At 37.2% G+C, this 25,889-nt stretch overlaps 1 protein-coding gene across 7 annotated transcripts in view; it reads left to right on the top strand.

Moving 5' to 3' along the window:
- The window catches only part of LOC131437009 (uncharacterized), a 118,685-nt gene that overhangs the window by 752 nt on the left and 92,044 nt on the right, over positions 1-25,889 (top strand). For 6 of the 7 annotated variants that reach the window (XM_058606040.1, XM_058606046.1, XM_058606045.1 and 3 more), the window contains exon 2: positions 17,327-17,878. In XM_058606040.1, coding sequence (XP_058462023.1) covers positions 17,527-17,878 — 352 coding nt within the window. In that variant the 5' untranslated portion in view covers positions 17,327-17,526. Of the gene's footprint in view, positions 1-16,433; positions 16,937-17,326; positions 17,879-25,889 lie in introns of those variants that run through there. The other variant, XM_058606041.1, reaches the window with a different exon arrangement.

Below are 25,889 nucleotides of genomic sequence, written 5' to 3'. Positions count from 1 at the left end.
GAATACTGTTTTGCTTACAATAATGGATTTAGAAGAAATGGATAACGAATTAATTTGCGAACCATTCCAATATGGGATGTCAGATGGAAAATACTTTCGATCTTATCACTGGGCTAAATATGCCATTTAAATCGATTTTGACTCAAAACGAAGCACAAGGAAGTACAATTTTTGGGGAAGCAAAGAAAATGAGCAATAATTTTCAGTTTTTATAGCGTCGACAATTTGCATCGTGGATATCGCCGTAGCTGCTTCCAAGAGAAAAAGGTTATCAACCTTTACATACCTACAAGCTTTCGCCCTCTACCCTCTTTGTAATATGTGGGACAAGAACTGTACATATAACAAAACGCTTCCCTGCCCCTTCGTGTGCTGAATGAATCACGTAAATACGTAAAGTGCTGAAGCCTCTCGAATGCATGCCTGCAAATGGACAATTTAATCAAATATGGACTCTTAGTACTGAAAAGCTTCTGTATTTAACGACTACAAAAAAAAGAGTTTCTGGCGGCCGAGAAAATGGTAAAAGTGATCAATGAGCATGTGCAATGTGGCTGGAGTTTCAAGACTATGTTCTCACCGTTTCTCTTTTTCTCACCACAAACGTTCCCATTCGAAACAGAAATGTGCCAGTTACAGCTGGTTATTAAGCTTCCCTGGTGGGAGCAAAGAGCGGTCAATCACAACAAACCGGTGCAATGTGTAACGTACTCACTTTTGTTATATGTAAAAATGATGTACTCTAAATTAATCTTAAGCTCGCCCTCATTCGAATGCACAAGGACCATATGTGAGATAACATACATAATGTTACCAGATAACACATCATTTTCATTGAGAATGCCGACTCATCTTGCTCTGATTATGATTCCAATAAATGGCACAGTATTAACATCTATCGCTACTGTAGCTATGTCAGAGGGTCAGCGGAAGCAGGACTCAACAACTAGTTGTAGTTGTTGCTATACCGGTAGGATCGTTGAAAAAGGACTGCAATTTTCTTATCGGATTGCAACCAATGGCATTTATTCGTTCTTCCAAAATTTCTATGCGATTCAGTATCGAAAAGATTAATTAAAAGCGTCTCAAAACAGATATAAAACTTCACTGAGTTCACTTCGTGGTGTGATGATGCCTTTCTTAAATTACACATATTTCCATTTGAATAAAAACGAGAAAGTTCATTTGGACATAAAATAACAAAATCTTTTCATTTTGTAAGCAGTGTTGAGCTAAATTCGGAAGTTTTTTTTTAGTTTTCTGCATCGTCGCTCTAAACAACGGGATGGAAGTTTAAGATCTTAACACCTTGTAATTCCGGAAACGGATCCGGATCCGGATAAAATTCACGAGTTTTGTATAGGACCAAAATACCTTTCACTTGAATCTAAGTTTATAAAAATCTGCTCAGTCGTCTCTGAGAAATCAGAGTGAGCCCCGTTTGGAAATATTGCACCACTAGTTCCGGTACTTCCGGAAAAAATGGACATTTACCAACAAGATCTTCAAAGTTCCCTGGTGAACGATCAAAATGGTTGAAGCCGAGGTAAAATAAATAATATAAAAATATCTTCAAATTAGAGAAATTTATGAACAATTTTCAAAGAAATTGCAGTTATTCATTTCTGTTATTTCGGACCCAGAAGAAATTAAGGATGTTAGTATAGCATTGTAATCAGTGTTAGGAAAAACAAGATAAGAAAAAGTTCATTTCATTATCACTCGTTAACAAATCAGTTCAAAAGATTTTCTAAAAAAAACCTGTTTTAATCCACCTAGTAGTGTAATGATGCCTTTCTCATATTATTCTTCATTTCTTATATATTACATCAAGAATAGTCAAAATATTACAAATTAAAATAGCTTAGAATCCAGTTTCAAAACTCCATTAGCATAATACTACTAGATTTAAACACTACATTTGAATTTAAGTTAGTAAAAATCGATTCAACCATATTTGAGAAGACGAAATCTCTGAATCTCTGGATCTGAATAGAAAAATCTCTGTATCTGAATAAGATCTGAATATTCCTGAGATATCTGAAGACCTGTCAGTTGAATTTAAAATTTTAAAAATCGGTTAAGCCATCTTCGAAAGAAGTTACTAACTTTTTTTTACATATTTAGTTCATATCAGCCTGTCATTTCGGAACCGGAAGTCCAAGTGTAATTCAGGAACTTGGTATAAAACGTAAAGACCTTTTGTTTGTATCGAAGTTTGTGCAAATCAACTCAGCCATCTCAAAGAGAAGTGAGTGACAATAATTTCACTTTTTCTGTGCATATCACCCTGTAATTCCGGAACTAGTAGTCGGTTCCCAATGAAAATCAGGAACTTCTTATGAAATCATAAGACCTTCCATTTGAATCTAAGTTAGTCAAAATCGGTTTAGTCATCTCCGAGATAATTGAGTGACAATATTTGTCACACACACAGACATTTGCTCAGTTCGTCGAGCAAAATCGAATGATATATGACAACCGGCCATCCTGGCCTCTGCTAAAAGTCTGTTTCCACAGTCCTTTCAACAACCTATCTATACAAGAAAGGAAAAAACTCAGTGACTGAAACTGAAACAAGCGTCCACAAAACTCAAAGCCTCGAGTTAAAGTTCACAAATTAATTTTCGTGTCAGCGAAACTTGATGATGAATTCTCACCCACTGAAATATCGCTAAAGAGATAATCAAACGAGAAGAAAGTCTCCTATGATATTTCGCTGCTGAACTTCCACTACGCTTCAGCTCGACAATGAAGTGATTCGCGCAAGATTTTATTATTATATTTTCATCAATAACAAACATGCAATTTAGCATGAATTTGATTAAGAGAAGTAACAGGAGCGCAGCATTTTGTATGTATCGAATACACAGCAGGCGCAGTTTTGAATGGCGCATTTGAATTGGCGTAACGATAGCCTGCGCTCCTGTTACTTCTGCGTCGATATTCAAGCTAAATTTGGTAATATTTATTAATCATCATAGCATAACATACTTTGTGGTTGGATTTTTATTAACCTCCAACCATGCCTATTTTACTTACACTAACCACCAAGGGTTAAAAAACAGTCGGAACGGTATTTTCAAATGACTGTATCTTCGTTGATTCTGAACCGATTTCTGTAATTTTACTATCAATGGATTTTTCGGAATGTCTAGATTGTTGTAGACTAATACTGACTTGGATTTAAGCATTGGTTAATTTTATAGACCTGAAAATGTCGGAGCAAGTACTGTAAAAATCGCAATAACCTATGGTTATTTTTATTATAAATCACCACTAGTGACATTATAAATGATTTAAAACTATTAAACCGTAGGCTATCGCGCTAGATTTTATTTTTTATATTTTTGGCTTGCTCCGACATTTTCAGGTCTATGAAATTAACCAATGCTTGAATTCAAGTCAGTATTAGTCTACATTAATCTCGATATTCCAAAAAAATCCACTGTTAGCAAAATTACAGAAGTCGGTTCAGCATCAACGAAGATACAGCCATTTGAAAATACCGCTCCGACTGTTTTTGAAGCTCGGTGGTTGGAGTGTTAATGTTTCTATGATCATTATAACCATTATTAATCGCAGAACTTGCTGCGCTTATTGATGATATTACACCACCACCACGGTTTTGCTGAATATCAACAGAGCATCAGATTGTAAGAGCTAAAACTTTTTTTTTTTTTCATTTCAACCACCCTAAGCGCACTGAACATTTTCAGAGAGGTTCAGGTTTTGTTCTTCGGTGAATTTATTCATCTTGTATTCTGCTAGAACTGTTTTCACGTCACGCAAACCCTCGGAATTAATTCTATATCATTCCGAAGAGTATTTTATAGCAATTAACAGCTAAAATTTTTTTCGGTTTATTGAAAATTGTTTGAAGGAACCTGGCCCTATTGTAAGAAATTGCTGCCACTATTATCGATATTACCCGAACTTTAACCCGAAGCTGTAGCTCAAAACGGGTGTAGTCGAAGTTAGTTTTTGTACTCATTACCCAAACAACGCCTATGTATGTCATCCTAGAATACCGGAACCGGAAGTTGAATCAAGATAAAATTTAACATCCACATATGGATCCATATGTGGAATATTGTTTGAATCTAAAATTTAAAAAATACCGGTTCAGTTCAGTCGGAGCAATTGTAGTCAAAATCTGTAATGTTTTTTTTTCACATTTTTTTGGAATTTCCTGAACCGAATACTGAGAACTGCAATAATTAAAGTTCGACCCACAACTAACCAGATCTTTAAATTGAATTATTTTTTTAATAGTTTTGAAGCAAAGAACGTGCTTAATCCACCTAGCAGTGAGATGATACCTTTTTTTTATCAATCCGCATGTGTTTTTTGAATGAATATTCTTCGGTGTTTCAGTTCTCATGACATTATTTTAATGACCGTCGAATTTGAGATATTATTCACTCATTACTCTGTAACTGCACATCGGATCGAATTTGAATCTAAAAGTGTGACAATCGATTGAACATTCCATGATATGTAGGAGTAAGTTCCACTTAGGGTTTACGGTAATTTAAGGTACTTCCAGGGCCGGTATTCAGGAACCAGCATAACCCAAACCGATTCGTATGGCCATATGACGAATAAATTGCAATAGTTTTGAGTCCAACTTTTAAGCTTTACGAAATTGTCATTTTCTATACCGGTTTGAATTTAAAAAAAATAATCATCCTGTAATTCCAGAATCGGAAGTCAGAATTGGATAATATTAATTAATTTGGTCTTTGCAGGCTATTTTTAGAAAACGATTCAGCTTTGAGAAACGATTCGATACTAGAACCGGAATTCGAAAATCGGTGTAGCCGAAGTCAGATAAATTCACCTAAGTAGCTGTTTAGTTTACATTTGTTTCAAAATGTTTGAAAATCAGTGTAAACATCTTTGAGAAATCGTAGTGCGAATTAAATCCGAATCGAAAACTGAATACCACTAAAACTGAAATAGGTTTATTTGATTATCGACTATCCAAATCTGCAAACCCGACAAACCTGATTAATTTATGTGAAATAGACATTTTTATACTAATCATCCTGTATCCCCTAAACCGGAAGTTGGATCTGACTAAAAAGCAAGATGTTTTACAGGATCTTAAAACTTTGCATTTGAATTTTAGATCGGTTTAGCCATCAACGAGAAAAATGGATCCACAATTTTAATTTCGTTTCACATATCATCCTGTAGTTCCGGAGCCAGAAATCGGATCCAAACATAATTCAGGAACATTGTTTAGGAGCATGAATCTGAGTTTGTAGAAAACGGTTGAGTCATCTCCGAAAAAAATTGAGTGAAATTATTTGTCACACACGCATTTGCCGATCTCGGCGAACTAATTCGAATGGTATATGGTTGTTATGTTCTTTCAGCATTTATTGCTGTAAGTAGTTTCAATCAATATAATTATGGAATTGCTTTCAACTGGAAAATGCTGCCATCAATTGGTTTACATATGTCATATTCGAACAATTATGTTGCCAAAAACGAACCGTGCTAAAATCGGTCCGAGGCTAAATGTCATGAAAAAGGATACTGTACACAGTTTTTTTGGTACTTAGAAACAATTGTATGTGACAGTATTAAAAATCGTGTTTTACGTTGCTCCCAAGCATAGCTTTGTCATACAGCGCTCAAAACTCCTCGAAATCGGTTCAGCCATCTCTGAGATCTCGACCTCTTAGTTGACAACACACATACAGACACATAAACACGGACATTTGCTCAGTTCGTCGAGCTGAATCGATTGGTATATGACACTCGGCTCTCCGGGCCTCGGAAAATTTTTCTGAAGTTTGAGCGAGTTCTATACCTATTTTTATATTTATAAAAAAAAGTAAAAACAGCACCAACACACACCTCTTTGCACCGTCACTTTCCATTTTCTTTCATTTGAACATAAATTTAAATAAAAATAGGTTCAATCGTCTGTGGGTTCGAAACTGGACCAGAAACTGTAGATCGGTGAATCCGAAATCGGTTCGTTTGGACATCAACTGACAAAACCTACAAATAGAAACAGTTTTCAGCACAGTCTGGAAGAGTTTTGTGGTCTTTGTATCGTTAGAAACTTAGTCCACATTCATCACGTCGTGAGTACGAAACCAGAAGCCTGACCCGGATAAAGGTTAATTATAAAGGTGACCTATGATACTAAGACTTTTTATATGAATTAACCTTTATGGAAACCGGTTTCACAAGCTCTGGGAAGTATTTGATCACTATTTCCGGTACTTCCGGAACTGAAAACTACGAATCAGTACAGCCAAAATCGGTTCGTTTGGCCATCAACTAACAAAACTAACAGATTTGAACAGTTTGTAGCACATTTTCAAAGATTTTTTAAGCATCGTTACTTTGAACCAAGGTTTGAAATTTTCAACAATAAAAATAAAACCTTTGTTTTATTCACTCAGTGGTTTAATTATGCTTCGTCACTTTAAATGACGATTCAAAATTTCCAATACCATTTATTCTGTTATTCAAGAACCTGAAGTCAGATCTGGATAAAACTCCTTAGCAGCATTCGTAACTATAATCCCTTTCATTTGAGTCTAAGTTTCTGAAAATCGGTTGTGTCATCACTGAGAAAATTTCGGTTTAGCGTTTTTGATTCCTATTTGTGGTACTTCCGGAACCGGATAAAGAAATTCCATTTGTATTGAAAAAAAACCCTCTTATTATTTCAACTAGCCTTGCACTGATCATTGATTCATAAAAACATTTAAACGATCATATCTTCCGAACAAAAAGTGTTCGCCATTATGACCCTAATCAAATCAAATAATAATAATATTCAAACGCGTCTAAGATTTTCGAAACTGGTTCATAAATTTAAAAATAAAATTACGTTAAGAAAAACACTGCTGTTTGCCGATTACGATACTTAGGATGTTACATATCCCGATTGGGTAATGTTTGCCTTAATCCTTTCGAACTTGATTAATGACCAGATAGTAGCTCATTTCCAGTAAACCTAAGCTAATCGAAATGAACTCAGAGAAAAAGTGTGGTTTGTCGTTTGCGTCAAACATATGATAACATAACTTTCTAAATCCTAAGCTTGGTGAAATCAGTTTGGCTAGATTCGGAAAAATTGAGCGAAGAGAAAAATCTGCTCGTATCATATATAACACTAGGGGTCTCTAGGGCTCCGCACAGAAGTCGGGGTTTCCAGCAATTCTTTAACCTTTCCATACAGAAAGACAGGAATGTTGATTTGAGAACTCCAATGAATAAAGTTATTAATGTTGCAAAAATGTATTTACGATTAGAATAAAAAAAAAGTCAAAGAAATCTGACCCATAGTAAAGGGTGATTTTTTAAGAGCTTGAGAACTTTTTTAAACAATAAAACGCATAAAATTTGCAAAATCTCATCGGTTCTTTATTTTAAACGTTAGATTGGTACATGACATTTACTTTTTGAAGATAATTTCATTTAAATGTTGACCGCGGCTGCGTCTTAGGTGGTCCATTCGGAAAGTCCAATTTTGGGCAACTTTTTCGAGCATTTCGGCCGGAATAGCCCGAATTTCTTCGGAAATGTTGTCTTCCAAAGCTGGAATAGTTACTGGCTTATTTCTGTAGACTTTAGACTTGACGTAGCCCCACAAAAAATAGTCTAAAGGCGTCAAATCGCATGATCTTGGTGGCCAACTTACCGGTCCATTTCTTGAGATGAATTGTTCTCCGAAGTTTTCCCTCAAAATGGCCATAGAATCGCGAGCTGTGTGGCATGTAGCGCCATCTTGTTGAAACCACATGTCAACCAAGTTCAGTTCTTCCATTTTTGGCAACAAAAAGTTTGTTAGCATCGAACGATAGCGATCGCCATTCACTGTAACGTTGCGTCCAACAGCATCTTTGAAAAAATACGGTCCAATGATTCCACCAGCGTACAAACCACACCAAACAGTGCATTTTTCGGGATGCATGGGCAGTTCTTGAACGGCTTCTGGTTGCTCTTCACTCCAAATGCGGCAATTTTGCTTATTTACGTAGCCATTCAACCAGAAATGAGCCTCATCGCTGAACAAAATTTGTCGATAAAAAAGCGGACTTTCCGAATGGACCACCTAAGACGCAGCCGCGGTCAACATTTAAATGAAATTATCTTCAAAAAGTAAATGTCATGTACCAATCTAACGTTTAAAATAAAGAACCGATGAGATTTTGCAAATTTTATGCGTTTTATTGTTTAAAAAAGTTCTCAAGCTCTTAAAAAATCACCCTGTATATTGTTTAATTTGGATTATAGACGTTCTCATCGCGAAGAGATAGAACAACTGTACTGCGTAAACTACATGCGCAAGTTCTAGGAAAAGTTGAACAGCTCTCGCAAAGGCTACGTGTCGCAAGCTGACATGTTCAGGGACTCAAACGGCATTTTTCTCACGAGCTGATGTCAAGTGGAAGTAGTATTATGATGAGCACCTCATCGACGAATTAGCAAAGAGTGATAATGGTGATACAGCAACAGATCTGTGGGCATGTTTTGTTGATACAGTCTGACTTTCAAAAAAGTTCATTTTCCAACAGGACATTCACTGGAACGGGTTTTACACAGTCCGGAGCCCAACTTCATCAAAAAGTGTTCAGCCAGTATCCAGTGAACGCCCAGTTCTTCCTGAGTAAAGTAGTAGCTCACTTAATTCCATTTAAGCATCAATGCTGATTTTTAACCGGAATGACGTATGAAATATATTCCTCGAACTGATTATTCCGAGCATGATGTTAGGTTATCATTCCGTCACTGTTAGTCAGTTCAGCAAAGTAGTTGCTAATAATGTGACTTCCTGTTGCGAGTGAACCGGTTATGAAAACAACCTTTATACTTGAATGTAGCAGGCAAAAGTATCCTCAGTGAGTATACACTTGACCTCGATGCTGCGTCGTTCTATTATTAAAGTTACAAACTGCGAATGTATCATGTATCTAACAACGACCTTCCGGTAAGCACAATGCTCGCTATACATTATAGTCCCAAAGATATTTATATGCGAGATATATTTTATTTTTAGATCCGTCATTTTGTCTCACAGCAAGCGGGATCTAAATCTGCGGGTAGTTAGATTGATTGTTCTCATCAATCATTCACCCCACTAATAACGCGGGCTGGATACCACTCATTTCGTTAGAATATATAGTAATGTGATTGGCACTGGTGGAACTTTCAGAGCTAGTGAACTTGTATTAACTTTTAGGAAAAAAGTGCAACAGCTTTCCTGCATCAAATTGAAGTCGATTCCTAGGAATACGCTCCAAACCAGACAAAATACACATCCATTTACTGAATGGGAACAAATGTAAAAAGCCATTTGTTTGATTAGTTTGTTTTGGTATTGATTTAAATTCGAATCAATAAACATATAGGAAAGTGTCTTAAAACACTCCACTGATATGTATGATCTCACAAAGTTCTTTGATCCTGAGTTTGTAAACATTGCTGTTTGTTTTAAAAGATCAACAAAAGAGGAGCATATCAAATATTCCAATAATTAAAATTACATCTAGTATTCATTGTCACTTCAAGTGGCGGGTGAAATTTCATGACATCTTCTTGTTGCATCCTCTGACTTTATCCTGTGTTGTCAATTTGGTTAACATAAAGCAGTTATTCCCAACCAGTGATCCGTGCAATATTTCTTGAGGAGTCGCGAATCATTTTCATGAATTGCTGAAGGGTGATTTTTTTTTGCTGGTATCTTTTTGGCAGCACCGTTTTTGACAGATCAAGCGTGAATCGTGTCTAGTGTCATTGTCAAATTTGTTCAGTTTGATCTATGATTTAATCATGGATCGACTTACAACATTTGGTGAATGGTCGCTGAAAGTCGGAGGAAGATTCACTTTTTATCAAATTATTGTATTCAACGACAAAGCTCATTTCTGGTTGAATGGATACGTAAAACAAGCAAAATTGCCACATCTGGAGTGAAGACCAGCCAGAAGCATTGCAAGAGCTACCAGAGCAAAAGGCCGGTGACATCATCAAGCTGTACTTCTTTAAGGGCGATGATGGGCTGAACGTTACTGTGAAAGGCGAGCGCTACCGTATGATGATCGATGATTTTTTTTGTGCATAATGGAAGAATTGGACATGCCTGATTTGTGGTTTTAACAAAACGGTGCCACATCCAACACGGCACGCGAACCGATGACCAAATTGAGAGCCGCTTTCGGCGAATAGTTTATCTCACGTTTTGGGTCCGCCAATTGGCCTAGATCGTGTGATTTAACGCCTTTGAACTATTTTTTTATGGTGACATGTTAAAGCTCATGTCTACAAGGATAAACCAGTAACGATTGACGAACTGGAAGCAAATATTGAACATTTATTCGTGAAATACAGGGCAATATGTTGGAGAGAGTGTGACGAAATTGGACCTTGCGCTAACATTTGCATGGAATCCATATTCAAGCATTAAATTTTCTTGATCGTTCTATCGATTTCAATAAAGATTTCATTTCATTTTTAAAAAAATTACCCTATATTTTTCTATCACTGATTATTTCTAGCAATGTTTGTTTTTGTGTTGCTTAAAATTGAATTTAAAAAGGGTTATGAAACATGTATGTCCTTTTCCGTTGATACTTTGCAGTTTTCGAAACAGAGTGAAAATATATTTCCAGTGAACGGAATCGAGGGGTTCTGCGGAGAACTATTATTGTTTCAAAGAGGTCCGCGAATTAAAAAGGGTTGTGAACCAGTGACATAAATTAAAAGAATACTGGAAATTCGAGGTGTAATTTCCGAACAAAGAAAAGAAAATTTTGACCAAATGGTGTTATTAGCGGACGTTTTCGTGATTGTTGGAGCAGTACAAAGTACCCAACATCGACTGCCCTAAACAGTGACATGAAGCTCTGAAAAATGTTAGCCCAACAGATAACGTAAAAAAACTTAAAACTGATTGATCTAAAGTATTTATTTTTTATAAATTTGTTTCTTTCAAATTTTGATTTTCGGCATGCATTCTTTAACTGTATTTGGAACAAGTTTTCACTTTCACTCTAACGTTTCGACTACTTGTACCTTATGATAAAAAAAGAACCGGAATTTTCATTTTAAAATTCCCGCGCTTGTCCAATCGGTAAACTTTTTTTCTCTCACGTTGGCAACACTTTTATACACATTCTGTCAAATTTTGACGCATATCGTACGATTAGTTTTTGTTTGGCATCTATACAAAGAAGTTGAAAAATTTTCGTGTGGCGATTTTTATAATGGATAAAAATTTAGAACAACGGCTCGCCTTCGAAGCGTCATTCGGTCGATTGTTGTGCGGATTCGACGTCATATTCATAGATCCACTCCTCATCACCAGTTATGATGCATTCGATGAATGTGGGGTCACTATATGCGTTGGAAATCGTCTCTTTGGCCACATCAACACGACGCTGTTTTTGAATGAAATTCAGCGTTTTTGGCACCAGCCGAGAAGCGACGCGTTTCAAACCCAAAACCTAAGTTAAAATGTGTTCGGCTGTTCCTAAGAGATGCCCAACAACACAGCAATCTCTCTAATCGGTACAGAACGATTTTGCAACACGATTTGCTTCGCCGATTCAATGTTTTCTGCAGTAACAGATGTTGTTGGGCGGCCAGGGATCTCATCATGATCAAACCTTGTACGACCACCTTTGAAGCATTTATACAACTCGTATGCCTGTGTTTTTCCTAGACACAATTCACCAAAGGCCTTTTCTAACATTTTCAACGTTTCGGAAAACTTAAATCCATTTGCAATACAAAATTTGATGCACGCACGTTGTTCTAAATTTTCATCCATTATAAAAATCGCCACACGAAAATTTTTCAACTTCTTTGTATAGACGCCAAACAAAAACTAATCGTATGATACCCGATCAGATGCACATAACAAAATCATATCACAAGTATATCAACAGTTGATATGTATAACAATTTGTGTTATTTTGAGATATTTAACAAATGAAAACAGTTGAAAATTAAAATTTATTATAACAATATAATAGCAAAATCAGTTATGTTGTTTTACTTTCATTTGAAAAACACATGATAAAGTTCATTAATTAGAGTTCTTCCATTGCTTCAAATCGAAATATAATGATCAAAATTTCAAAGAACTAAATAAATAAACCAGATTACTCAATAAACTATTCATTTAATAAAAAAAATCATTTGAAAATTTTGGATTAGAACGATGCTAAAAGTTGGCTGTAATAGTTTTTCTGTGTTAAATTTGCTATCTAATTTATTACAACTATTGTTAGAAATTTCTGTTTTCGGAGTTCTGTAGTTATATCAAATTCAGTAATAATTGTGATACAAACGTTTCAAAATCTGCTACGATTTTGTTCCCGCTAGAGTCGTTTTTGTTATGATTTTTGTTATTTTAACAGCTTACCATCCAAAAAAATTTCAAAATTTGTTACAAAATATTTCTGAAATAAATTACTCCAGTTGTTATAATTTTGTTATTACCATCTGATCGGGTATGCGTCAAAATTTGACAGAATGTGTATAAAAGTGTTGCCAATGTTGAGAGAATAAAAGTTTACCGATTGGACAAGCGAGGGAATTTTAAATTGAAAATTCCGGTTCATTTTTGATCATAAAGTATGTTTAGCTTTAGTTTCTAGCCCTCGCATGTAGTTGGTGTCTTTTAAAAAACCTTTACCCACTTGTCTGTGGTCTTTTTGAAAATGAAATGAAATATATTGTTTTGTATTTTGCACACATCAACAAGCTGAAATTCATAATTTATTTTATTTATGCAGTACATGTCGAATTAAAACAAACTTTTAGAATCGTTACTAACTTGTTAAATGTTGACTATTGATTTAACGGTAATGAAAAGTTGTGATGTTTAATACCGTTTTCGTTAATTGATCAGAGCAGCCCGAAAGCTGACCCAGAGTCGCCCAAACAACGTTTGATACGACGACACGACCAGGCAGTCCGAACAAAAACCTGAACAAAAAGTGTTCGAGAGTGATTTACCGCCAGTTACCATAAATATAGCGAACCCTCGATAATCATGAAAATAATCTTCTTGAGCAACACTGTTTTAGTTGCTATGAACTAGTTACCAAGCAGCGCTATAATAAATAAACAAATTATTTGAGAAAGCTGTGAAACTTTTCTATAAATTTAAATTTTGTTACAACGTACTTTCTAGATTTGCGCCGACCACAATAGTACAATAACCAAATCTAGTACTAGAAGTAGTGTTGCGACAGAAAGGCGTCATCCTATATCGTCCACAACTACCCATTAGCTCTATCTGCAGTGTATTCATCTAACTCATCCATGATGATGGTCTTTCTTTTTAGGAATATCCAGTCGAGTTTCCGAAACACATGACTTTTGCTTAATATACTGTCAACCAAACTGGAAGTTAGTACCAGTCTTCACGAAACGAAAATGAGACTTCATCGTTAAATTGTATCCGACACTCTTCACATTCGACTACTTCAACAAGTTCCAGCCGCCTTACGGTAGACTATAGCTACAGCAAATACAAATTATTTGTATTATTTGTATTTGGTTACAGTCTGTTTGAGACACAAATAATCAAATTATTTGAAGGAGATCAGTTTAAACTGGAGGCTTTCCATGTGCACTTCAAAACCTATAATTTCAATCAGATCTAATATCCCGAGAAATTTGATTTCCATGCTGTTCAAGTGTCTTTCATATTCATCAAAGTATACACGCACTTTTCGAAGATCTCAAATTACTGAGAGTAGAAGTAGAGGAGTTTTCAAAATATGACAGCGCATTGTTTCACAACATGTATGCTGATTAGCAACGAGGGTTGAACGATTTTAAACATGTGGCGAATTGAAATGAAACTTATTTACATAGCAGATAGTCATTATAGATTTAAGTACGGTTACTATTTAACAAACATTCATAAATATTGAATTGTCTGGAAGTCATTTTCAATATGAGCACCAGCAAGCTTTAACGAAGACCTCTATTCGATTAAACTAAATGATAATTCCACTCAAGGCAGTTTGTTTTGTTTACATTTCCCAAGTCTTCAATATGCAGTAGAGATGGGCAATTCGCTCCTGAGCTGTTCCAATGAATCGAATCATAAAAGTGAGCTGACAGCTCACAGCTCTTTTTAAAAGAATCGTAGCTCACCAGCTCACTCATTTGCTACCCAGTTCGCCGCATTGTGAAGCGAGGAATAAGATGCGAGCTGAACGGATCTTTGAGAAGAAATTTTTGCACCAAGTTTCGTTATTTCTTCCATGCCTGCATCTATCCTTCTTCAACGGATTAAATGAGACATTATAAGTAAGAACTCTTACTTCTCACGGCACAAGAAAAACGGGTCACAAAATTAACCATCAGTTTAATCTGAATGAGCTGATGAGCTGATACATCGAATCGGTTCATTTTGGTGAGCTGATCGGTTCGGAGCTGCTCACCAATGTGAGCTGTTTCGCACATCTCTAATATGCAGTAACCAAGGTTATGGTAACTGTTATTTAAAATCAATAATCTATCAACTTGTGTTGCCAGGTTCATGAGTTTTTCAGTGCGATTTCGTTTTGACATTACCAGTTACTGAGGGGTAGTTAAATTTGCGATACAGTTTCGATAGACGAGTGGCAGGTCGTGTCGTCGTTTGATATGTTTGTTTTAGCAACCTGAGGTCGCTCTAGATCGGACTCCAATCGCTCTGAAAATTTTCTCGGGTCGCACCACGCATCCAGCCGAGTTTGTTTATTTTTTCTTTTTTTTTCATGAGTTGTTGTTTAGGGCGCGTACCACGTGTTCGTTTTACTCGGAGTCAGAGTAGCCCGCGTCTAGGTTCAAAAACGAAAACGATATAAGTGATCAAAAACAACAGGATTGCATATTTTTATTTTCACAAACTAAGACGTTTTTGGGCGAAATAATTGAAAGATACTCCATTATCTGTATTGAGGAAATATGTGGAACATATTTAACAACGTTTGAAATTATGATCAAAACATGACACCAATGCATTATAAAGAGTTCATATCTTCGTTTTTTTTTCTTTTCCAGCACGGCCTATTTCTTTTCTGAAAATATGAGTTCGCTATCTCGTGATTTATGCAAAACACGCGTGTTCTGATATGGTTTTGACCACTTTGCACTGGTCTAACAAGCCAGATATCTTATGCTCATGTCCTGGTTTATACGGATTCTTTGTATCCGTAGCATTATAGTACTAGTCATGCAATAGCTCATTACACTTATGAGTCGGCTACGGAGTCTGTTGAATTAGGAGGTCAAATTCTGCGTCGAAATATTGAATATTGCTTATTATATATAAAGTTAATGTCGTTAAAATGAACACTTATTCTCGTTTCGCGATCCGATTCTGTATGGGCAGTGGATAATTGCGATAGAATTATTTTACTATTGCCGCTTATTCTAACTATGTGCATATACCCTTTGTATAAGTTGTGTCTATGAAAATATATGTGAATGCTCCACACAAGGGGTTTGAAATATTGCAACCTAGTATGAAAATCATCAAGTCGAATCATCGATTCGATTTTCTGCGATAATTGTCAACTTGCGATTCTCTCTTGGGAAATTCCACACAGCACCAATCATTATCAGACTGTAATTTTTTTAAAAGCCGTGAAATACTCAAGGTATGAAGTGGAGCAAAGAAATGCAGAAAAATTCTTTCGCGGTTCATGAGTTGAGGGACTCGAGTTCTTGTAGCATCTTCTATCGGATTGAAAATGTTGTATACAATATTGATAAATATCGAGCAGCTTCTGTCGAATTTTCGACAATCACAAACACTGATAATATTTTTTGCGATTGAAGCGCATCTTTTCACCTTACCTAGTATATGAAAGTGGGTTTTACTGCGTGTGTCATATTTGCTTGTGTGTTGTCATATTGTGCTTGTGTGTTATATAAAACTGGCATAATTATATCACTCACCATTTCATTCTTATCTTTTTTTAACTTTTGAGTGGAATTCAAATTCAACTACTATGGAAAATCCTCGAACATTATTTCAATAGTGACCATTCACTGCAGAGCGAGCGAAAGATAAATCCACACAAAACTTAAGAAATAATTGACCTAAAAGAACGTCCCCGTTTTGAGATAACGTCAATCTCAGCTTTAAATAAGTCACTCCGAAACTGCTTCAGTCATTAGTTCATGAAACAACACGTACAGCTCCAGAATGAGATCAAATAGTTTAAAACGCGATTAGGCACAGTGCTCTTCCGAAGGAATACTTGCCTGCAGTGAAAGCCACATAGAGCACTGTATGGCACTGTGTCAACAACGATTACCAACGGTGGGGGTGTTGAATGGCTGGCAAGTGAAAACGAACCAGTTTATACCGAAGGGCCAACGAACAAACTCGCCTAGTAAGCAACATTAATTAAGTTCCTCCTTCTTTGGCAACGTTGTACGAACGCCAAAATCGTCACTTGGAACGGTCCCAACATCTTGTTGCACTTCGGGAACCGTTGTTTTTTTGTGTCAACACCTTTGTGATTTGTGATGACCTTTCCAACACTCTGAATTTGTGTATTTCACCCAAAACCTTTTGTGATCAGCAGCCAAAAAAAATCAAATTATAAAATGAAACAAATCAACCCTGCTGTACACAACATGCTTAGCTCGTGCTCAACAACCGTGACACTGTCAAGTGCCGACAAGTGATTCACTATCCGCAGGAACTTTTCAGCATACGCTTAAGGGTTCGTGACTGGCATTAGCAGGCATCGCACGTCCCATCGCAGCCCATTGTTCCCGATTCAACTAGCAGCGACCAACTGCTGACGGGAATTAATTCATCAACTGACTTGCGACCCGTAAAATTAATGCTTATGCAGCTAGGCTTTCTCTTCCATACGAGGCGCGCGCCTCATTGAGAACGATTGAATGAAGAAAAGGAACACCCGACACCCGATCGGTAATTTTTCATCCACCTAGCAAAGTGACGGAAATCTTTTGTCACAGGAAACCAACGCGTGAAATTGGAATTTATTACAATCCTCTTACTAAAGTGAATTGAGGTTGAAAATTTTTTAATGTGGTGATTTTTCTTATGCTCCATATTGTTAATTAAACTTGGTCTTCCGAAAACTCATATTCTGAACGGCAATGATTTGTCGCTTCATAGTAGCTGTGTGTTCGAACAATCAACGAAAAGTGTGCTCCACTACAGCAAACAAATAACCACGCGTCTCCGTCTTTAAAAGCGGATCTTGTGAAATTAGCCTTCCTATCATATTACTCTCCATTACATCGGTGACAACAATTTCAGTTTAATAAGCACAACATTTTCTTCTCTCCCAAACAGGTTCTTTTGAACACAGACTTTGCACTAAATCATGTGATAGAAGTCAAATTGTGCTGCTAGTGAAGTGAATCCGTTTCGCCAAATGGATCGATAAAGATAATACTCCAACTCATCAAAACATCCTCTTCCCCGAACATTAATGGTTATTAAATGAGTCTGCTGCGTTCCGGCAATGTTCGTGCAGCTGTAAGTCATCAAAGATGATAGTCAGTTTTTTCCCCGACCACATATGGGGAGGTTGCACAGCGAAAAGTCACCAGCAGAAGAATCAACTCTACCATCGGATCATCTACGCCCTCATTAGCGATAAGTACATCAAAAACCGACGGTTGCGTAAATCGTCATTTGCGCTGCTCTATCTGTCGTACGTGTTTATCAAGATGCTTCCAATGACGCTGGCCATTGAGACAAACACCGCCGCCAAACCGGTACCGGCCCTGAGCGTACGTTCGCGCACTCTTCCGGAAATGGTGGTGCCACACCTGGAGGAAGACGACGACGACTATATCGATGAAGATATTGACGAGTACGACATAGTCAACAATAAGTCCGGTGAGTACAGAAGGATTCATTTATTTAAATGGTAGGTGACTTTCATTTAGGGATTTGGTTCATGTGAAATAGTTTCTGCCAATGTACGATTTCTGGTCATATTATTAGACCCAATCAGTGCTGTAAATTTAGAATTTTGTTTGGCCAGTTTGGTCGGCTGCTCGGCCATCCATGGAAGTTGATCATTAATGTCAACTTCCCTTTCCGCGCAGCCTAGATTGCCTTTTAATGTCGGTAGCCGTTTCCTAACTGGATAAGAATAACGCTACGGTCCACCTGTACCGGTGGTATAAGTCCACCAAACAGGTAAGCCGTGTGGAATCCGGCGGAATTATTTTCTACCACGAATTGATCCACTGGTTTCCTGTTCCATGTCGTAAAAGGCCACAAAAATAGGAACTCCAAAGTCAAGGTGTATTTCCGTGCCGATGACGATGATGAATGGCTGCATGAGGTTAAACAATTCAGTCGGGAACGGAATTTCTTGGATTTTTCCCTTACTGTGTTAAGCGAAACTCTGGCACAGTGGGCGATTTCATTCTTCGCAACTCGTGGGATCTAAATGATTGAAGCATTTAAAATAATCCTTCCATGCTTCGCTATAGGCGATTATAAGCCAATATATTTGGTTTCTCCTAGTTGTTGTACGATAAGTGCTGGAGATGTAGTGTTCATCACTTTTATTGATAATGGTTAGAGTAGCACAAATCAATCTCCAGCATAAACGTACAGCAACTATGAATCTATCCAGACTTCTGCAAGAAGATAAAGCTTCTATACACACAGTTCGAAAAATTCTTGTGATTTTACATCTTATCAGATGCACATACATGGAGCGTCATATTTCACACAAATTTATATTCAAGAACATGTAAAATTGTGTGATTTGAAAATTACATGGCTTTAAAACGAAAGGTATGAAAATCAAAAGATCGACATCAACAACACGACTTGAACCGAAAAACATTAGATCACAAAGCACACCAGTTAGTCGACTGAGCCACGGAAGCACACATCGGCTAGGCTGGTAAATCGTGCATATAAATCCATACAGTCTCACTTGCTAGCCGAGTGCAAATTACACTCGTAGCCAGTAAATTTCTGTTCAATTGGAATAATGTGTCATTTGAGAAGTTAAGTAGTTATGAATTGTATCGTTTGAAGAATTATGTCACCTGTACAATTCATAATTTCTTTTTTTGTAGCTTTGGTTCAAGAACCACATTTCCAAAAGGGAAACTTCTACGTTGGAAAGTTGTTAAACCCAGTCTTCGTTGTCTTCAACAAGAACGGTATGACAAATTCACGTGAAATGCGTCGTGCATGCATACTTGCAAATAGTGCTCTCGATGTTTTCTCATATCGGAGCTCACAACTCGGGATATTTGTGCTGTCACAGTTGGTATGACTATTGATGGCATAGATAGGAAATATGTCTATTGTTCGGCATATTTACCACATAACCAACCTTCGCCAAGCAATGACTTCAAAGAGGTTGTATCATACTGCTGCAAACGTGATTTACCGCTTGTAATCGGCAGTGACATAAATGCTCATAATATCATTCGGGGCAGCACAGATATAAATTTGAGAGCTTCTGATATGATGGAATTTGTGAGCAGTATAAACCTGCACATAGTCAATGCAGGAAACAGTCCAACTTTTGCGAGATCTGGAAGAGAGGAGGCTTTGGGTGTAACTCTCTGCTCTGATAGAATTGCGCATGAGTTGGTAAATTAGCTCGTCTCTGATTAGCTCGAACCTTCGTTATCTGATCATAAGTACATCTGTTTCGATCATTGAAACGATGGAGGCTATAGTAGGGTAAGCATATGCAATCTGCCCCCAAAAGGGAATTCATATTGTTATACCACATTCGAAAGGTCAGCTAGGGTGGTTCTATTGATTTTTATTTCATTTGATTTTTGAAGAAATCGATCCTCCGAAAAAATTGAAAAAAAATCAGGTATGTTTAGGGCACTATGGGTAAGGTTTACAATTTTTTTTTAAATTTTTGAAGATGTATTTCTTCAATTAAAAAAAACTTGAATATTTTGAAACATATTTTATCCCTCATTCAATTTTTGCACCACCATGAATTTATTAGTGGTAAACAAAAAATTTTTGGACATGTTAAAGCGGTATGTTTTCATATTTTTAAAAAATGTGGACGACCACAATATTTGATTTTTTCTAAAAAATAAATAACAATTGACCATGCGTCCCCATAAAGTTCTGTTAGAAGGAAACGCATGGTGCTTTGTTCTAGTAGTTTATGCAACTCAAGCGCAGGGCTTAGAAATCAAAGTAACGAAAAGGAGGAAATGAGTTTCAACCTTTGCATAATATATACACGATCATACTTCGGGTACAACCTAGAAAGCTACAAAGGAAGAACTTACTGGTATGTGGTTCATATATGAATGGTAGTAATATATGAACGTCGCGAATATCCCACATATGAAATTCGGTTACGGCAGTCAAGAACTTTAACGGGTGTCAGTTTTTTTACGTGTTGCTGATGGCTGTAATGAAAGAATAATGAAATAAAGAATGAAAATTTCATTACAGTTTCAAAAGTGACTGTATATAATTCGATAATTCGATCGTTTTCCATGAAATTGTCAAATCATTTTGCACTGTGGGGTCTCATACAACGCGATTTCCTTTTTGCTAGCTTTGTACATTTCACTAAATGCATATCGAATTGAAACAACAACGAATGAGTTTTTTCTTTTTTATATTGATGTCAAACAGAAGTGGCCATTGATGGAGGTTGGAATCGATTACTTAGAATTATTGACTGTATATTTCATTTAAATAGGAAATGGGATAAAAAATGTTATAAAAATACATTGCTATTTTAAAGACCACATTTTCTCTTTGATTATTTACGTTTATTCTATAGACTTATCATCGTTACTTCTTTTATTGATAGTCGTTGGTAGCTGTTCTGATTTAAACATTTCTGACAATATTTCCGCCGGTCTCACTAAACTGGATAAAAACCGGGCATGAGATAAGTAGTAAATAATGGCGGCCACGTGTGAACAGCAACCAACAGTTCTATTGCCAGTAGCGCATTCACAGTAATGGCGCTTTCTACACAATATATTCAAAAATTAAAGAAATCGATTCAGTGATTTAGAGTTTGTAGCTTTCTAGGTTGTACCCGAAGTATGATCGTGTATGTATTATGCAAAGGTTGAAACTCATTTCCTCCTTTTCGTTACTTTGATTTTTTTTTATATCGTTTATTTATACCCGGCTTTAACCTAATTTTGATCGTTCGCCGGGGTTGTATCCAAAAGTGAGAGGGGGGGGGGGGGTGAAATCATGGGGAGAGGGGGAGAGAAGGTTTTTGTAAATTACAATGTTATTTTACAATTAAGATTTATCAAAGGTTCTAGAGTTTTGATGACCGCGGAGGAACATCCTCGTGGATGGCCGCAGACAAAGTCCGTCCAGATCTAGTTCGCTGTATTATTCCGACCATCGTTTGGATTGGTATGGCTTGTTTCAACGGGTTCCAACTGTCGGCCGCGGACAACATCCCCGGGGGCCCGCCCCCAGCGGATGGCCGCTTTCTGGTTTTGGCGTTGTGCGTGTAAAAGAAAAGAAAAGAAAATAAGATGGTTAGTTAGAAAAATGGGAGGGTTGATAAATGGTTGTATCAGGGGGTGTATGAGGGTAGGGGGTTTCCTTCGGCGGATGTCAGTACGCTGTTCTATGTCAAAATCTTGTTAGTTCTGCGTCATAGATGGTGGAGCCGTACTTTAAAGACCGGGCAAATGTTAGAAGTCAAGCGAAAAATAGGAGATACGGAGGCGCTGTCCAACTTTGATTTCTAAGCTCTGCGCTTGAGTTGCATAAACTACTAGAACAAAGCACCATGGTTTTCCTTCTCTCAGAATTTGATGGGGACGCATGGTCGATTGTTGTCGTCCACATTTAAAAAAAAATGAAAACATTCCACTTTAACATGTCCAAAAAAATTTTCTATCGCTGAAAAATCCGGGGTGGTGCTTATGTTTATATGTTTCAAAAATTTCAAGAATTTTTTAATGGAAGAAACACATCTTCAAAAATTTTGAAAAAAATGATAAACCTTCCCCATAATGCCTCAATCATACCTGATTTTTTTTTCAAATTTTCCGGAGGAGCGGTTTCTTCAAAAATCAAATGAAATAAAAATCAATAGTACCACCCTAGCTCCATCAATATGGCAGTCGGTTTCTTAAGAACTTCAGATGGTGAGTACTTGGCTGATGAAGGTGATGTACTTCACTATCTTTTTAACACTCACTTTCCAGGATGTATGGATCCATCACCGACAGCTCTTCCCGAGACTTTTGCAGGTAGTTACGATTCTTGGGCCCTTGCTCGAAACGTTGTGACGATTGAATCGGTCAAATGGGCTCCGTACAAGTCTCCTGGAAAGGATGGAGTTTTCCCAGTGTTACTGCAGAGAGGGTATGAACATTTCAAACATGTTTTGAAGAAAATACTTACTTTTAGTCTTGTGACAGGATATATTCCAAGAGCCTGGCAGGAAATAATTGTCAAATTTATTCCCAAAGGCGGTCGCGACACTTATGAGGAAGCAAAGAGTTTCAGGCCTATCAGTCTTAGCTCATTTCTGCTCAAAACAGTGGAACGCATAGTCGATCACTATATCAGGAATGTTAGTTTGGGCGTGCATCCGCGACATGGAATGCAACATGCTTACCAGCGTGGAAAGTCCACTACAACCCTTTTACATGATGTTGTGTACAACATTGAAAAAGCTTTCCCACAAAAGCAATCTTGCTTGGGAGTTTCCCTAGATATTGAAGGTCTGTTGAGCAATGGTGTTTTCCGGTTGGATTATCTGTAAATCCGGGCCAAACATCAATGGTGCTTTTCACTCATCGTAGGATAATCACAGGAGTTCGTCCGTTACAGTTCTTTGGTACAGAGGTCACTGTGGTCGATCAAGTTAAATACGTCGGAGTTATTCTTGATTCAAAACAGAATTGGTCTGCTCACATTGACTTCAGGATTAAAAGAGCTTGCATGGCTTTCGTCCAATGTAGACGAGCTTTTGGAAAATCATGGGGACTCAAACTCAGATACATTCATTGGATCTACACAACTATTGTTGGACCAATTTTAGCATATGGATGTCTTGTATGGTGGCAGAAAGGAGAAGTTGCGACAGTTCAGTCAGAGCTAAATTATCTAAAAGGGTGGTTCTAATAGCGATGACAGGAGCATTCACGACAACTCCAACTGCTGCTCTATAGGCGCTACTGTGCATTAAACCGCGCCATATGTTTCGAAAACAAGAAGCATTATCTTGTGCATAACGTCTTAAAGTTAGAGGGCTTTGGAACAGTAACTCTTTAGACTATGCTACTAGCCACACTTGCTTGTGGTCTCAAATGGTTACGTGGGATGAGTATTTACTCGCTCCTAGTGACCTAACTCTCACATGCAGTTTTCCTTTCAAAACATTCAATGTGAGCTATCCTCTTCGTGAGGAATGGTTGACTGGTTATTTGGAACGACAACTTGATGAACACATAGTTTGTTATACGGACGGTTCTCTGTTGAATGGTCGTGCTGGTGTCTACTGTCGTGAAATGAGGCTAGAGCAGTCTCATTCACTTGGCAGATATTGTACTGTGTTCGAATCAGAAATCTACGCGATTCTGTGTGGAATACAATCGGCACTTCAGCAGAGGATCTGTGGTTCCGACAGTCAGGCAGCCTTAAAAGCACTCAGTTCGATTGACTCACGGTCGAATCTAGTGATCGCATGTCGAATCGAACCGGCCACTGCCGATCGCCAACTGAAAGCTGAATTGTCGAGAATCCACTACCCCGATACTACATTACATATTGATACTATTCTAGTTTTAAGTTAGTCGTAATTAAGATTAGTAAATACCCTTGGCATCTTAGAGCTTAAGCAGTGTGCCTAAAAATTATATTATAATATTGAATAAAAAAAATCACATGGCTACTATTCAACGTGCTGAGTATTATTCGTGTGATTTGTGTGAATGCGATTACGGCACTTCATATCATCTGATATGTAACTGTTCCGCATTGACGCAGCTACGTATCCGGGTTTTTGGTTCTCCCTACATGGTTGAGTCTGTGTATGCGGAGCTAAAGTTAAAGGATATTCTATCGTTTCTCACCCTATGTGGTAAGGAGCTATAGTCAAAAGGGTTCATCGTTCTTCCTGGAGTAAATGAATCCTTTTTGTATTGACCTTAAAAAGGTTTTAGCAGATTGTTTTTCATCCTTTATGGGGTGCCGAATTTACTTCTGCTCATACTTACTCCAAATCATTCTGCATTCTTCCGGGAATGCAGAATGGTGTCACTTTTGTAAAATCTCTAAATCCTCTCGGGGGTTAGAGGATTTATATACCGTGCATTTTGGCACCTGCGGATCGATCAGCATCCTTTCGGGAATGCAGAACGATTTGTTTCTTCATGTTTTGTGCTGTTTTCCCACCTCACTCACTTTACAATTCCCTTCCATGTTCCTTTTAATCTTCCCTTTCCATTAGGAAATTGATGAGAAGCTACGGCAAGGCACTAATCTCCAAATAACTAGGGGAACGTGTAACTTGAGCCAATTAGTTCTGATTCCTGATATCTCTATGGAAACCCATACAATAGAAAACAACACACACCGCATCGCAAGTATATCATCAGGCGCTGATTTGAGATTTTGTTTTTATCTTTTTTGTTGCCTATGGGGAACGTCAGCGTCATCACCTATTTGAAATTCTCAGCTGATATGTGGCAGCAGTAACTATTTTGATCTCGAACACAATATATTGAAGGACAAATCAGTATCTAACGAGGAAAACAGATGGGAAAAATGACATGCGAAAGCAACTATGTAACCGGTTAACAGTTAACTAAAAGTTCGAGTCCTGTTTTTGCGGTAACATTTTCGCGGTTTTCATTGCATAGTTGCATTTGCATTTTTTTTTCAATCTGCTTTCCTCACTAGATACTTATCAAATTAAAAATTTTGTAGTATTATGCAAAGGAAACCTTCAAAGCTGTTTTCTTAACTGTTTTAATTTGTAGTAGGAGACGGTGGTCCTAAATCGTATTTTTTTAATTTTCGGTGTTATTTCACGCCAGGAAACTGCGATTCTAGGCCTTTCGGAGCGGTTTATAGTAGTTTTTATGATCGCTTAACGGCACATATTAGAACAGTAGAATTCTTGGTACTTCGGGCGTACTGAGCTCTGTGGCAAACGAGAACGTTGCGAATTACCAACAATGCATTTGATTAGGACTTCTTGTAATAAAAGGAAGCTAAATACAAAAGTGATATCAAAAACATAAATTATGTGAAAAGGCACAATCCTCTTTTTTGTTTTCTATAATAAGTATTTGCAATCATTTTTTGTGAGGCCATTAGGAAAAAATGACAAAACACATATATGAGAACAAAAACAGAAAAAAATGTGGAGACTTAGGACCACTACGATTTTTCACATTTTTTATGCTGTAATGCACGAGATACAACAAATCTGAATTAAAAATCGATTATATCAGACGAAAGCGGGAGGGACAAAGAAATAAATGCACGTAGTGTTTTTTTTAAATATCCAAACTATTCACATAGTACTTGATAATTATCGTGGCTATCAACCAGCCCTTCTACAAATTTGTAGGATTAACATCCACACCATCTCTGAGACACGCAGGGGTGGCGACTTAGCCCACAGTGACGAATTAGGAACACCCTCCCCTATTAAGATGAATCCCGCTGTAATATGCAGAAGCTAATGAATAACATGAGGAAAGCATCATTACATAAGGTGGAATAAAACAGGGCTTTCTATAAGTGATCATGTGATGAGTAGCGAACAACTTTTAATTGGCTAACAAATATTTTAGCTGATGATAATCGATGATCACATAAACTCATATTAAATGTACTGGTACCTGGTTTTTGGAGCCGGCAGTACCGGAAATAGTGATCAAATTGA

The sequence above is a fragment of the Malaya genurostris genome, chromosome 3, assembly GCF_030247185.1.
Source record: "Malaya genurostris strain Urasoe2022 chromosome 3, Malgen_1.1, whole genome shotgun sequence".
In the NCBI taxonomy this organism is placed as follows: Eukaryota; Metazoa; Arthropoda; class Insecta; order Diptera; family Culicidae; genus Malaya; species Malaya genurostris.
This window is presented reverse-complemented; position numbering and strand designations above follow the sequence as displayed.